The sequence below is a fragment of the Rhamphochromis sp. 'chilingali' genome (genome assembly GCF_963969265.1).
Source record: "Rhamphochromis sp. 'chilingali' genome assembly, chromosome: 15".
Classification (NCBI taxonomy): domain Eukaryota; kingdom Metazoa; phylum Chordata; class Actinopteri; order Cichliformes; family Cichlidae; genus Rhamphochromis; species Rhamphochromis sp. 'chilingali'.
In genome coordinates, this window is record NC_137942.1 from 11395166 (window position 1) to 11409995 (window position 14830).

At 38.3% G+C, this 14830-nt stretch overlaps 3 protein-coding genes across 4 annotated transcripts; 2 read left to right on the forward strand and 1 right to left on the reverse strand.

Moving 5' to 3' along the window:
- Nucleotides 1-293: 293 nt before the first annotated feature.
- LOC308410985 (retinol dehydrogenase 8) lies at nucleotides 294-4079 on the reverse strand. Its single transcript, XM_080904661.1, has 7 exons — nucleotides 3941-4079; nucleotides 2904-3039; nucleotides 2649-2810; nucleotides 2370-2549; nucleotides 2184-2277; nucleotides 1837-2020; nucleotides 294-868 (listed from the first exon to the last, which is right to left on the reverse strand). The coding sequence occupies exons 2-7, from the start codon at nucleotides 2998-3000 to the stop codon at nucleotides 659-661; spliced, it is 927 nt and encodes a 308-aa protein (XP_080760787.1). The 5' UTR covers nucleotides 3001-3039; nucleotides 3941-4079; the 3' UTR covers nucleotides 294-658.
- soul5 (heme-binding protein soul5) lies at nucleotides 3954-8257 on the forward strand. Of its 2 annotated transcripts, XM_080904662.1 has the most exons (9): nucleotides 3955-4091; nucleotides 5732-5819; nucleotides 6498-6600; nucleotides 6707-6766; nucleotides 6890-6971; nucleotides 7051-7171; nucleotides 7527-7663; nucleotides 7747-7910; nucleotides 8067-8257. In XM_080904662.1, coding segments are annotated over exons 3-9 (660 nt in total). In that variant the 5' UTR covers nucleotides 3955-4091; nucleotides 5732-5819; nucleotides 6498-6598; the 3' UTR covers nucleotides 8161-8257. The 2 variants fall into 2 exon arrangements, with proteins under 2 accessions (XP_080760789.1, XP_080760788.1); XM_080904663.1 differs by lacking the exon at nucleotides 5732-5819 and having other exon boundaries at nucleotides 3954-4091.
- Nucleotides 8258-11069: 2812 nt separating this feature from the next.
- nr5a5 (nuclear receptor subfamily 5, group A, member 5) lies at nucleotides 11070-14670 on the forward strand. The gene is made up of 7 exons (XM_080906039.1): nucleotides 11070-11273; nucleotides 12034-12149; nucleotides 12425-12566; nucleotides 12830-13587; nucleotides 13768-13887; nucleotides 13982-14129; nucleotides 14220-14670. Exons 1-7 carry the CDS (start codon nucleotides 11174-11176, stop codon nucleotides 14465-14467), a joined length of 1632 nt encoding a protein of 543 aa, XP_080762165.1. The 5' UTR covers nucleotides 11070-11173; the 3' UTR covers nucleotides 14468-14670.
- Nucleotides 14671-14830: the final 160 nt, after the last annotated feature.

Sequence of the window (14830 nt, forward strand, 5' to 3'; positions counted from 1 at the left end):
AAGTTTTGGATACCTCCTGTTCGAGTTGCTATGCTAGACAAACTATGTGATGGCACTGTTACTGAATTATCCAAACATATTTTCCACATTATGTTTACCTCTAGGATTGCTCAAAATACAATTAGGACTATTCACAGGAACTTATTGCAGTGGAGGTGAGACCCAAACATTAATTTCAAATGTTAAATCATTGCTCTTTTATTATTTGCATTCACAACATTTATTTTAAGATCGACTCAACTCTTGTATTATATCTGCAAAAAGGTTAAATCAAAGGCATGTAATTTATATAATCAAGTACATCGTTTTAATAGTTTTGCGTTTAGATTTTGTTAGCATCATTACAGTGTAGTAGTTCTTGTTTTATCTAAAATTAAGAGTATGACAGAAATCTTAGTAGACAGTTAAGTACATAAATATTACACAAATTAGTAATAAACACAACTTTTTCAGTTACTACTGTACTGATAAAATGATAAACACTTTTGCTCAGAAAGAAACTATATATCACCTTACAGTTGGGTGTTACAAATAAAATAATATAGTATAATATAATAAAATATAATATACTAAAGTCATAGCTATCGCTCTCGAGAATTATCTTCACGTGAATAATACTTCTAATCTGTGCAACAATAGAATCCTCATATTCACAGAATCATTTCTTTCCTGCCCTCCTCTGCAGAAGGCGCAGAACCCCCAGCGTAGCACTAAACACGCGGTCATGTTTAAAGATCATCTTGTAGAATGTGTGCAGAGGCAGTTGGCCAGTTGGATCTGCATGCTTGAGGGCAGTCATGGGCATGTACACTTTGTTGGTCTGGTGACGCAGAGGAGGGTCCTTGGCTGTGATCACGTTAACTGTTTGCTGAAAAATAAAAGCAAAAAAATTAAAACATTCATAAGTTTTCTTTTTTTTTTGTTTCCCGTTTGGATCTTTAGCCATCAGAATTGTTGTCTTAAGGCCAAGAAAGATGCCAAGCGGATTTATTTTACCAAGTGGATCATCATGGCCTTGCCATATTGGTCCATTTGATTGACCTTTATTATAATTATGTATTTATTTTACAAACGGGACAGACATAACTGGGGGATAGGACAGGGAGAAAGAATGAAAGAAAGAGAGGGAGAGAAAGAAAACCAAAGGGGAGAAGAGACGGTGAGAAAGGGGGGTAGAAAGAAAGAAAAACAAACAAAACACCTGGATCACCTGTATGGAGAAAAAAAAACAGAAGAGAAAGCAAACAAAAAAAAGAGCAACATAATAAATACAGCACCATCACCATAAACTAGCTAGCAGTAGATAACAGTAGATACTAAACATTAAACGATATTGTGCAGCACGCAAGATAGACAGCGCACAATGTGCTTTGAGGCAGCAGCCAAGAAAGGTGTAGTCCGCGTCTGTGAACACCCGTGTGTACACCTGTGTGCACACCTGTGTGGATCAGCATGCTTGTATTCCAAAGGTTTCTCCATGTAACGATCTGCTGGGGAGTGTGGGGAGGCACAGCCCCGTCCCCCAGGGCATGAAGCAGGTATGGAGGAGATCCAGGCCCCAGATATCCAGAGGCCCCAGAGTACGAGGACCCGAGGAGGACCACCAAAAGGGGGGAACCGTGCCACCCTCCTGGGAAGAGCTGAGTAGAGCCCCAAACGAGAGGTCACCCTGCAGCTACGGAGCAGAGGCCAGAGGGGGTTGTAGTGGCGTGCCCGCGGGCTCTCCCGGCAGCCTCTCTGTGCCAGAGAGGACCGAGCTTCAGGCCCATTCATAAATTTTCACTAAAAAACATGTTATTTTACCGTACCTTTAAAAACACAATTTTAACCACTTGCCTCAGCCACTTCCTCTGGTGTCTGACTTAAAGAAGTAAAGATTTCTTTAGAGTATGGAAGGTAAAGTTCCCTGAATATCCTGGCAGTCTCTTCATCCGTCCCTGATAGATCCATCTTCTCAGCACTTTCGTACATTTTCCTTTCAAACTCCGTCACCACAGGGCCAGGTTCTACTAGAGTTGTCCTTTGAACAAGGATATAAAAAAAACATAACATTAAGACCACTGTCCCTTTACACTCATTAAGTTTTTAATATTTTGCCAATGTGGGCTTACTGATAACTCAAGTTTTAGTTGTGGGCTGGCTGCATTTTTAATGCTGTAGTATGTTTCAGGACATGTAATCACTTGATGTTAAACTTCATTGCTTGCACTGCCAGACTTTCACAAAATCCTTCCACAGCAAATTTGGATGCAGAGTAGACATCGTTGAACAGAAGTCCTGGTTGGAAATATTATGAAAGATGTTAGCTTTTAGTTTTTTCTACATTGTATGCATGTTCTGAAGTTTTTTATCAGCACAAACAAACACACCCTGTAGTCCCATGACACTGCTCATCACCACAATGTGGCCACTCTGTCGCTGCTTCATGTCAGGCAACACCTCTTTCACCAGACGCACCAGGCCAAAGAAATTTGTGTCAAACAGCTCCTTCATTGCATCGATACTCTGGCACTCCAGCGGCCCAATCATGCCAACACCAGCATTGTTTACTGTAACAACAGAATACACTATGCTTTCAAACTGTATACTTGTAAAAAGAAATGTTGAATTCAATTAAAGCTTATCTACAAGATGGAGGAAAAACAGACCAAGAACATCCACCCGTCTGTTCGGCAAGCTGTTAATACATTCTTTGATGGAAGTTTCACAGCAGGCATCCAACTCTTTGATTTCGAGGGTTTTGTTTAAGGAATCGCCTGCTGCTTTCTCCAAGGGTCCCCGTTTCCCAAGATCTCTCATGGTGGCAACCACTGCCTCAGATAAAGAGGGAACACACTGACTGTCAGCAATGATGGTTACTTCTACCACCTACCTGTACTATAAGCAAGGACTGATCAGCTGACCTTTAAACCGCCTCAGTTCATCTTTGGCCAGCCGTGCAGCCACAGCCAAGCCAATGCCAGAAGAACACCCAGTCACCAGCACCCTCCGGGTTGCCATGCTCGTTGATCTTTGACCTAAAGGTTCAGGTGGTCTTGACTGGTCAGTCAAACAACGTTGAGAAAAGAGAAATATTATTAAAGATGTTATTAAAGGAATATTCTTCAGCCAATGTAAAGTCTTTGTAGTAATCACTCTATTGGCATATACATCTAGCTTAGTTGGAGTTTTGTTTTGTTTTTTACCATGAATTGGATAAAAAGAAGAAATGTTACTGTTAAATACTTCTTTTTAATATGTATGTATGTATATATATATATAAAACAGCAAAAACTGATCACTCACATAATGCACTGGTTGACAATTTACTAATTAACTTAAAAAAAATTTTAACAAAAGGTCACTTCTTGTGTGTCCATGTGAAGTGATATTAAGACTAGAGTGCCTTTGTTATTTGTTAAAAGATTACATTGGCGCTAATCTGCTTAATGTGTGCTGGAATGTTTGTCTGCCTTACCAAAGCCCAACACCTTTTTATTCAGAATGGAACCAACAGATATTCACATAAGGACATATTATAAAGAGTTATTTTAAAGAAGCGGTATTATGAAGAGAATAGAATAACACGTTTAGAGACCAAGTGTAATAATTCTTAACATTAGGGTTTGTTTGTTTTTTTAAAGATAGTATTGCTTTGTAGTTATATATTAAGTCTCACGGCATCCCAAGAGAAATTTATTAAAATAAAAAATTACAATATTTTTTCCGTAACACATTTAAGTATAATTACACTATAACAGTTCAATGCTAATTAATAAAGTACACTGTGCTAAAGCAAAGTACTTGGTATACAATTTGTAGTGAGTCAACATAAACTATCACTGCAGAATGAATAGCCTGCAGCAGACGCTGTAAATCCCTACAGGACGAGTTAACCACATTCAAGTCGAACCCTAGAGGCATGTAGTTTTCTTTGTAGTTGATATTGTAATATACCAACCTGTGGAGCGAACAGCGCTTTCTTCACAACAGTGGATATGAGAAATAAAGAGACAGTAATAAACTAGTAGCTCACTCAACTTCGTAGCGCAGCATTCGGAGAGCAGAGGCAAGACTGGGACACGGCTACATAAGCCCAGTGATTATCTAAGGTCAGTCAGGCCGACGCAGTACATGGGTGTTGTAGTTTTTTTTAGCCAACAGCAGCTCCGTTGAAAACAGCAGCCACGCCGTGGTTGTTGCTGCTCCTGTAGCAGCCTTATGCCCTTAAAAATGTTAATTAATTATATAAATGTAAATCGAAATGTTCTAAAAAAAAACGATGGTTAACAAAGTTTACTGTAAAACGAGATCTAGGTCTCCTGTTGTAGTCCATGGAAAATACCACATTCATACCCTTATTTAAAATGCTGTTGCAGTTCGTCATTGTAACCACTATAGGTCACACTTGTTTTCCTGAACTCAGAGCTGGAGGTTACATCGACAGGCTTCAGAGGTTACCGCTATAATGAAATGGTTACAGTACGCATTACTGAAAATAGTTCAGCAACTGACTCAAAAAGGTGAAGTAATAATGTGTTAGTGTTACAGGATCTATGAAGTTGCACAACATACTTGGTGTTTTTTCCTTAGTTTCAAATCACTCTTTTCAATGAAGCAGTTTTTCTGAATCTCGTCTAATGTCTGTTTATATTTGAGGTGCAAATGCTGAGAATATCCAATGGATGGATATGAGTATTTGCGTAGAAGGGCTGTGTTTAAAAAAGTTTTTACCCACAGACAAAAACACAGTGTCACAGGCAAGGCAAAGAGAAAATTGTATATCTTTCTGAGTATATACATATATACATACAGTCACGTGAAGTAATGTCGCTGTAAGGTTAATCATTTGTGCTATATTCTGATATTCTGCCCTGGCAGGGGAAAACATTGTACCGTTCAGCTGTTGCATAACAATAGGAAATGTGCTCTTAATAAGTATTTAAAGGACATTTTTACAAAGAGAGGTTTTCCAACTCCTGTCAGTTTAGCATACATTTATAAGGCATTATGTCTATAAATTATAAACTTACTTGTCATGAATGACAAACAAGAAAATCATAAATAAGGATTCCTAGAGTTTAGTTTAGTGACTGTTTGTATTTTTCTGTGAAAAGAAAAGGTTATTTGGCACGAGGTTCACCCTAAAGTTTACATTAGCATTTATAAGAGGTAACTATGACAGACAATAACGTGGAAGTGCATGTTTAGAAGTGGAGACATTTGTTTCAAGTTACATGAATTGGTCCTGAAAAGAATAAAATCATATTATTTTTTTTATAATATTTATAGGGTTCACACTGCTTTGAATGATAGCAATGACTATTTCCTCTTGGGCAAACCAGTCAGCTTGAACGCACACGTAAAAAAACCCAAAAAAAACCTTCATGCTCAAATGCTTTAAATATACTCTACACATCTGCAGAACCAGATGGGTCCTTTCAGACTAGTAAAAGGAAGGAAATACCACACTGCGCACTGTGGGCTCACGGCACTATTAAGATGAAAAAGGGTTCAGTTTAGGATTACTACTTCTTGCATGACAGATGTTTATTTGCTTTACAGTTAGAAAGAACAAGGGTTGGATTAAGTATCCCAGTAGCTACATAACAGTCAACCAGCAAGAACTGCAGACTTACAACAATAAGACCAACAACTAACTCAATACTCAAGTTTAAGGATTTTCTCTTTTTTGTATTCTTTTTCTTAACAAAAGGACAAACATTTAAATCCAAGTTTCTGTTGTATTCAGGTTGCATGACACCGAATGGGGACAAGCAAGAAGAATTTGGTGTTCTGAGGGTACAAAACACATATCACACGATCTGTACCAACAAAAGGTACAATGTGAATTCTCTTGAGACGTGAACACTAATATGGTTCATCATTATGTCTCAGGTACTTCCTTGTCTCTGTTTAAATGTGTATACCAGTGCCAGGGGGTAACCTAAGACATTTTTTCACAATGTGAAAGAAAATAATACTGCATGAGAACTATTCATTTTGAATATTTGAGCTAATGCTTCACATGATGTTCAGTCACAATTTGTACAGACTGTTGTGGCACTCTTGGGATCCGATTTGTTCAAGTTTGAACCTAATATTAATTCCACTTAATACTAATCATTATTGCAAAGGTAATTTTACTTATATCAAAGTTTAGCCACTGGATCTGAAACTTATTTAATTATCCTTATTTTGTTATATTTTATGTTCCTGATGTTCTGTGTTACAAAACTGTTAACACTAGTCTAATTTACCCTCACCTGATGTTGCATAAAATTAGTGAAAAATATTAGCTCCACTCTGAGGGCTTATGTTAAATGCTGTACTGTGTAACTCTCTGGTACAGAATAGTAGAGATAATATTTCATCTCCTAATCATCTGAATTTGATAGATGTTATTGGATGTTATGAAAGAGGTTTCATAACATTTAAGCAGCACATAATTCCTGCCAGATTCTCTTGTTACTGTTTTGTATTCCCTCTGTTACTCCTTTGGATGTTTTGTGTTCTAGCTTTAGGGAGTGGTCAGTTTTCATAACCAGCTCTTTATAAGCAGAGCACTGGACAAGACTGCAGACATTCCATTTTTGAAAGCAGACAACAGTCAGCCAAGATGTAAGTACAATTTTAATTTCCACAAGGTCTTTAAAGCAAATAACCCTATATAATGTAAGAAGTAAATCAAATAGACAAGCAAAGTAACTTTAAATGTGCCTTTCAGGATTTTTGTTTCAGGACTTGTTTGTTTTCTTCTGGTTCTAACAGCTGAAGCTAGAGTTGGGTAAGAGACCTGAATTTGAACTGAAGACAGTGAGCACAGTTTTAGTCAATACCTATCGCAGGTAGTTGTTGCTATGGACTTGTAAAACTTCTTTAAAAAGCATTTTCCTCTGTAACTTCACAGCAACTCCTCTGAGTTAAGCTTCTGCACTGAGACACCAGAGTGCCTGCTGTTCGATTTGATTTGTAAGACCAAGGATTATGAGGTAAAATATTTTTTTCATATTTTAGGTGTAGCAAAGTTATAAAAACACCAGTTAAAATATGTTTGTTCATGTATTTCAGGTGCGTCACTATGACTCTGTGAAATGGGTCTCAACTAATGAGAAATCCTTCTTCATGGAAATGGCAATGCCAGTAGCATTTAATCGACTGTTCAAATACATCAGTGGTGAGAACCAGATGGGTGCGTATGTGTTTATCTAATTGTGTTTCACATTCAATACTCTATTAACCCCGTGTATATGAACACAGATAACAGCTATTTGTAAATGGGGTTTCTTTTCATAAAATACAATCTATATATAGTGAGGGTTTTAAGCCAGTTTTGAACACGTGACACGTCTAAATTTAAAATGGCCTTTGACCAAACATAATTACTGTATTTGGTTATATTCAGGGAGCAGTGGTAGTCTCGTGGTTTTATTGGATATTTTAGTAAGAAAACCTGCGTGTTTTTATATTCTTTTCTGCATTTTGTGTGCTTCTTCGTTGTGATGTTTGTTTCAGTTCCCAAAAAACATATTTGTGTTTGCATTCAGGAAAGAAAATTCAAATGACCAGTCCTGTTGTTGTGAAAATACCAGACAAGAGATTTTGGCAAATGGGCACCTACACAATGAGTTTCCTGCTGCCGACGGAACATCAGGAAAATCCTCCCAAACCTACTAATTCAGACGTATGTTTTTTAAACTAAAAAAATAGTGGCAAATATTTAATAGGAAATTATTTGATGACAGATAGTTTCATCATGATTTGCAGGTGTACATCACTGACACTCCAGATATGAAAGTGTATGCATATAGCTACGGAGGATGGATGACGACCTTTTCTGACAGCAGTAATGCTAATGACCTGAGTAAAACTCTTGATTCAGTTAAAGCAAAATACAAAAAAGGATCCCACTGTGCTGTTGGATACAACAGGTAAAGTAATCTCCATCATTAGAAGAAAAACATGTGAACGAAATCATCAAAAACAGCTTCAGTTTAAACTATTTTCTTGATTATTCTAATGTGAATCTGTGTCTGTGTGCGTCCCCGTGTTCCGTGTTTCTGTGTGGTCTTTCATGTTTCTTGCAGTCCAATGAGGATGTTTAACCGCCACAACGAGGTCTGGTTTGTTGCTGAGGATGAGCCGGTGTGTGAAGAAAAAAGCAGTGAGGAAACAGATTAATTGACTCACTGTGAATTGTAAGACCCATGCAAAAATATAAGCTGAATGCACCGTATACCTGTGGATTAACAGCAGCTTGTCTGTGATTTCCTTCTTTTAATAAAACTTTAAGCATTGACTCTTGATTCTTTCTAATCAATCCACCTCTGTTGATCTTACAACAGCTGCAGTGACAATACTGAATGAAAAAAATAACCCACAAGTATCCAATCGCAGTCGTGTTTAGCAGTACTACTCAATGCCACTAGATGACACTATTAGGCTGCACAACTGCATCCAGAATTCCAAACGCTTCCCAGGGCTTCAGTCTTTGCATATTTTAGCTACTTTTGCAGTACTTTGCATTTAAATGAAGGAAGGAGGACACTGAACAAAGGCTGTGAGCTTAACAAGGTAGATTTGGTTTTGGTATTGGTGGGGACGGATGATTCAACCACCGAGCCCTTTTTTTCCTTTTCGTCTTTGCTTCTTGATAAAAAATTAAAAAAAAGGGGGGGGGGGGGGGAGATATACTTGCTTACCGGTACATATGCTATTCTACATGCTTTTAAACCATTTAAAATTACAATTCATAGTTTTATATGTGAATTATATAATGTTAAATTACTATTAAACAAATGACTGACTAAGTATTTTATACTTTAGTTTACTTCAACCATATTCCATATAAATCAGATATCATACAAAAATAAAAATAGCTTAAAATACAGTCATGACAATAAAAGAATATGACTTTAAGGACTTAACAACATTTCTTCAGTTATACTACACCAACATCTCTGATACATTAGCACTAAGGGAACACTGAATGACCTGGTGGTTTTTGCCCATAAAACTACTCATCTAAGATTACCACAAAGTAACAGATCTCTTAGCAAAATTATGCAACATTTTAGGCACACTATTGCCCCTATCAAGTCAGTGAGCTGGGATGTTTTACTCTAAACATGAACTACTGTTACAGCAACAGACATGGACTACTGGTGTCCCACACAACAACTCAGTGTCCACTATGTGAAGGAGCCAAACACAGGCCTTCTCCTCTCATTAACTGAGATAAACTGCTGGCATATTTGTTTTACATCTATACTGTCCAGTCTCTCCTAGTGGACATGGTAACACGTTATTCATGGTTACATACAATTTTAGACTGACGTGGGCCAAAGCCTAAAACGATGTGCCGGGAGTTTGCTCTTCTCCCCGGTTCAGATATTTGAAGTTTGCACAGCTACATTCTCGCCTGAAAAAATTGTAAAAGTTTATTTTGCAACCCAGAAAGAGTAATAAGAGGGGCACTGAAATTCGGGATTGTCCGAGAAAAAACCGGAGAGTTGGCATGTATTGCCTTGCATAGCCTGTAACTTTATTATGATGGACAGGTTTTATGAGTGAACTCGACTTTAAGTGACTTACAGGTTTCTTTGAAAAATACTTTCTTATATCCAGGTTCTTTTTGCTGCCATCCTCCTCTCCTCCTTGCAGGTCCTCGCAGCGCAGGATTGCCGCTGCTAAAACTAAACAGAGCTCCCTGAAAGGCACAGCCAATCACATTGGCCATATTTGTCACATGACGTAGGACTCCAGTAGAGAACGTAATTTAACTTTTTCTGCACCGCTGGGTGAATGAGACGTTGACAGATCGCTTTTTTTTTTTTTTTTTTAATTTGTTTTTCTTTACTCGAAGAGATCAAATTATTGGTGGGGACAATTCAATAATCGCTGGATATTGGTGGGGACATGTCCCATGCCAAATCTACACCCTTGGAGCTTAACATGCCACTTAGAAAAGTAAAGAGACCCTTTTTTTTTTCTTTGGAATGTCATAATTTGTTTACTAGTTAATGGGTGCCATGACCACCTGCCCTTGGCTTTGGAATAAAGGTCACGAAAACATTCTAATGCGTTTTACTGCTTTGTAGCCTCTTATTACCTGTAGCATAGTTTAAAATTTTGGATATTACAATTGCTGTCTGTAGTTTCTCCTTCTCTGAAAGGATTTTCTCATGTTATACTAAGAATATATAATGTTGCTGTTGTTGGAGATACATTGTTTGCTACTTAATTATCCACTGATGCATACTTTAAAGGAAACACTACTTTATACAAATACAAATACCCCACTACATTTCTGGGATGTCATTCTAGATGTCTGTCAGCTAATTACTTTGACATTACACACTAATTAAATGAAACAACTCTGAGATGGGTTTTAAATAAATAACACTACATAAAGAGGTTAAATGGACCAATAATTACATTTTAAAAGAATACAAAGAAATCCTACTATACTAAATTTCTCATTTTCAACACTATGGCTCTTTGAAAGAGATTGATCATTAGGTTGGTAACCAATTCATCAAACTATCCAAAAGTTAAATAATTCTGTTGATACTCTTTTAAATAAATATTGCTCATAAAGGCAATAAAGGCATAAATTCCTCCTTATTCTTTTAATTTAGAATACATCTTTGCATAGAATTATCAATGCATTCTGCTGGTAAAACCTGTGTAATTATATTTCCATGTCACTGCAAATTCATTTTGAGTCTTTTATATAACACTGACCCTAGCATCAGATCTTCATTCACCCAAACCCTACATTATCAGCTCAGAATTACAAGTATAATGGAGGGAATGACAAATAAAATCAGAATGTCTGTAGTTTGAATAAAGTGATTATGTGTACTAAATGATTCTTATCAGGTGAGCTCAGAGTACCTTAATGATACTGACATGATTTCACTACAGGAAGATTCCAGCAGGTGGCTATTTGACTTATCAACCTATGTGTGGTTGATTGGCTTGCTTGCTGACAGACTAGCTGGTAGGAGTGCCAATCAGGAGAGGTTTTATGACACTCACTATAGATCGAAGTCCACATGTAGGCCTTAAACAAGATCAGTCCACAGCCGCTGGTTGGGCCTGCTCACCTGCCACCTGCAGTGTCTGCGGTCTCCTGATCTCTGCTACAATGAAGTTCAAACTGGGCTGAGTCAATGTCCCACTTATTAAAATGGACCTACCAGGTTATCACCTACAGCAGCACCAGCCTCTTGTTCACCACCCTGGTAACTATCAAGAGGATTTGATCAATTTGGAGGGATCATCAACATGTGAGTACTAGATGAAAGTGGCTATGGGTCAATAGTGAACTGGTATGTAGGTGTCAATAGATATATTTTAAAAATGTTGTGTGAAACTACCTGTGTTAAAAAGTTCATACTTTGAAAGTTGAAGCAGGTTTTAACATTGTCTGTGAATGTATATTATGAAAAACAGTAGTCACTTTCATTTGAAAAAACACATTTAGAATAACAAAACAAACAAAAAGGTTTTAAAGTGGTTCCCAGAAGATTCCCTTCTGTCATAGAGGAGATAGAGAGAATAGTTCTGGATATTATGTAAGGGTCATATCTGTGATCATAGTCAAGCAAATCAAGCCCAGTGATAAGGTACTGTCTACAGCAAAGCGATGGTCCTGCCCACTGTTCTTTCAGCAGCTGGGCAATAAACCCTGTTAGATGACACTTTTACACTTCAGCAGCACAGCATTCTAGTCTCTTTAGCCACTCAGGATTTACAAAATTCTAACTCATGTCTGATTGCTAATTATCCTCCTGTTTTAGATGACTTGAAATATTATACTTGGCACGGCACACATGATTCCTTGCAACCTTACCAAATATACTAATTTCCAACATATTATATACATCACATATTTGATATGAAAAGTGTATTCAGTTTAAGCAGTAGCTTTGCATATCATTGAAACAAAACATTGTTTAAAAAAGAAGAAGAAGAAGAAGAACACCCTCAAACGGTGAAGTTTGTGTCATAATGTAAATCTTGTCATTAAATATTACTGGTCCTCAGCTCAGGAGCAAAAGACAGAGGCAGAGAGTAGACTGGACTCAGAGGACAACTGTCCTGTCTGTGGAGACAAAGTGTCAGGATACCACTATGGACTTCTTACCTGTGAGAGCTGCAAGGTAAAGGATAAGGTTTGGGCAGTGCAAAATATGCATTCTGTTATGCCACCAAAAGTCATCTTAGCTTTGTTAACTGCAAAACCAAAGTGACTTATGAGTCCACAATAAATAACACATTAATGGTTTTGAATTAAACACCAGGTAGCTATAATCTGGTACTACAGATATATTAAGAGATACATGTCCCGTAGTTCTACGACAATAATGATGCACATGTAGATATCTATGGTTTTGTGGTGTGCATAAAGGTTCCCTCTCTCTCATTTTCTTTGCAGGGCTTCTTTAAACGTTCAGTGCAAAACAACAAACATTACACCTGTGCAGAGCAACAGAGGTGCCCCATGAACCTTTCTCAGAGAAAACGTTGCCCATTCTGCCGCTTCCAGAAGTGTTTAGCTGTGGGTATGAAGAAAGAAGGTACACCAAATTGCCACCACTTCATTCACAGCTAATTTGTAGACCATTCAGTTGCAACAGGCTTTCTCTTTCACTGATACGCAAGGTTGTTTTTTTTGCCTCCCTTGAGACTTATCTAAGAACTCATAAAGCAGTGCTGACCCAGATTGTAAATTATGTAAATGATTGCAAACTCTAAATGGAGTGAGATTGTAATTTTTTAAAGATGATCTTTTACATATTTTTGTTTATAATTAAATATTTGTTTGATGTTCTCTCATCAGCGGTCAGAGCAGATCGTATGAGAGGAGGCAGGAACAAATTTGGGCCCCTCTACCGCCGGGACAGACAAATGAAACAGCAAAAGGTGTATCACCAGTCAAACACTGATCCCTACAGGATTAAGGTAGAAACTGGACAAATACATGGTCCCCACGCTCTAAATGACCTCCAGGTGGTAACCAGCTGCATCAGTCATCCATTAACTTCTGAAGCTGTTAATCAACCCCACATGTATACTTCTTGCATGGGGCAGTCAAGTGAACCCATGTCTCTGGACTGCACTGTGAACACAAACAGAGGTCTTACTCCTCCATCCCTGCCTTACCCTGGACTGTACCACTGCACTTTCCCTGGACACCCTGAGGAGAAGTTGGAAGTGCCTTTTGGCTACAGCCCAGTTCCTGTAAACTATACAGTGTATTCAACCCCAAACAGCTCATTCACACCAAGAAGTACACTAGAATCATCGCCCTCTTCAACAAAAAGCTTAACCACTCCTGTATCCCAGGCTCCCACACAAACACCAACCAACCCTCTATCATCAGCGCTTACACCTAACTTCTTAAGCCAACTGCTGGAAGGGGAACAGGATGAGAGCCAGCTGAATGCCAAAGTTCTGGCCAGTCTTCAGAGAGAACAGGCCAACCGAGGCAAGCACGACCGTCTGAATACATTCAGCATTATGTGCAAAATGGCTGACCAGACTCTGTTTTGCCTAGTGGAGTGGGCCAGAAACAGTTCCCTCTTTAAGGAGCTGATGGTGAGGAACCATTAACTCATGGGATACACATGAAATTAATAACACTTTTCTAGCGATACAATGATTAATTAGCTGTTAGAGTAGATCTATCCCATTTGTTCCTTAACATGCATGCGTCCTTAATTGAGGCCATCCAGTATAATCTTTAATTTGCAAATACACACAAAATCTTTCCAATAGGTGGAAGACCAAATGGTGCTGTTGCAGAGCTGTTGGAGTGAGCTGCTGGTACTAGATCACTTATGTAGACAAGTGACGTATGGCAAAGAAGGCTGCATATATCTGGTCACAGGACAACAGGTTTCTACTTTAAAATGCTGCATTCTTACATTTAGAAATGTTTCAAAGAAATGAAAGTAATAATGAGCACATTCTTTGTCTTATTCTGATGCAGATTGAGGTGTCAACCATCATTTCCCAGGCAGGAGTGACACTGAGTAGCCTGGTATCAAGGACCCAAGACCTAGTATCCAAACTTAAGGCACTCCACTTGGACAGACACGAGTTTGTCTGTCTCAAATACCTGGTGCTATTTAACCCCGGTGAGCAATTTTCCTCGAAGACACATATCCAATGTAGCTTTTGTTCAACGTTAATTATGTTTGTGTTGTGTGGGTTTTTTTCTGCTCTAGATGTGAAGTCAGTGCATAACCGCAGGCAGGTAGAGCAAACTCAAGAGCGAGTCAACAGGGCGCTGATGGAGTACACTCAGCAAAATCATCCAGGACATTGTGACAAGTTTGGCCAGTTGCTTCTTCGGCTGCCTGAAGTTCGCAGCATTAGCTTGCAAATTGAGGACTATTTGTACCAGCGCCATCTTCAAGGAGATTTGCCCTGTAACTCTCTACTTACAGAGATGCTGCACACCAAGCACAGCTGAGAAGATGATATCACTTGTGGTACCAGAGTGGCCACAGTATGCTGCTGTAAAGTTGGTACGTTCTTTTCTGCCTTCCACATTCACCTTTCCATTACTTTTTATGATTGTTGAAAGTAAGGGAAAAGCTATCTATCACAGATCATCAGTGCAAAGAAGTATTTGCGTACCCATGCAATGCTTTGGCCAAGTCTATTGCCTGCAGTGTTACCACAGCCAAATAGCTCATCAGTTTCTTTAACAGTATTCTTGAGAAATGTGAGAACCAAGCACTAACGTGTTGTTTTTAGTAATCAGGAAGAGCTTAACTGGCTAAAGAGGAAAGAAAAATGCATCAATAAAGTTTTACATTTTTACACAAGTCTC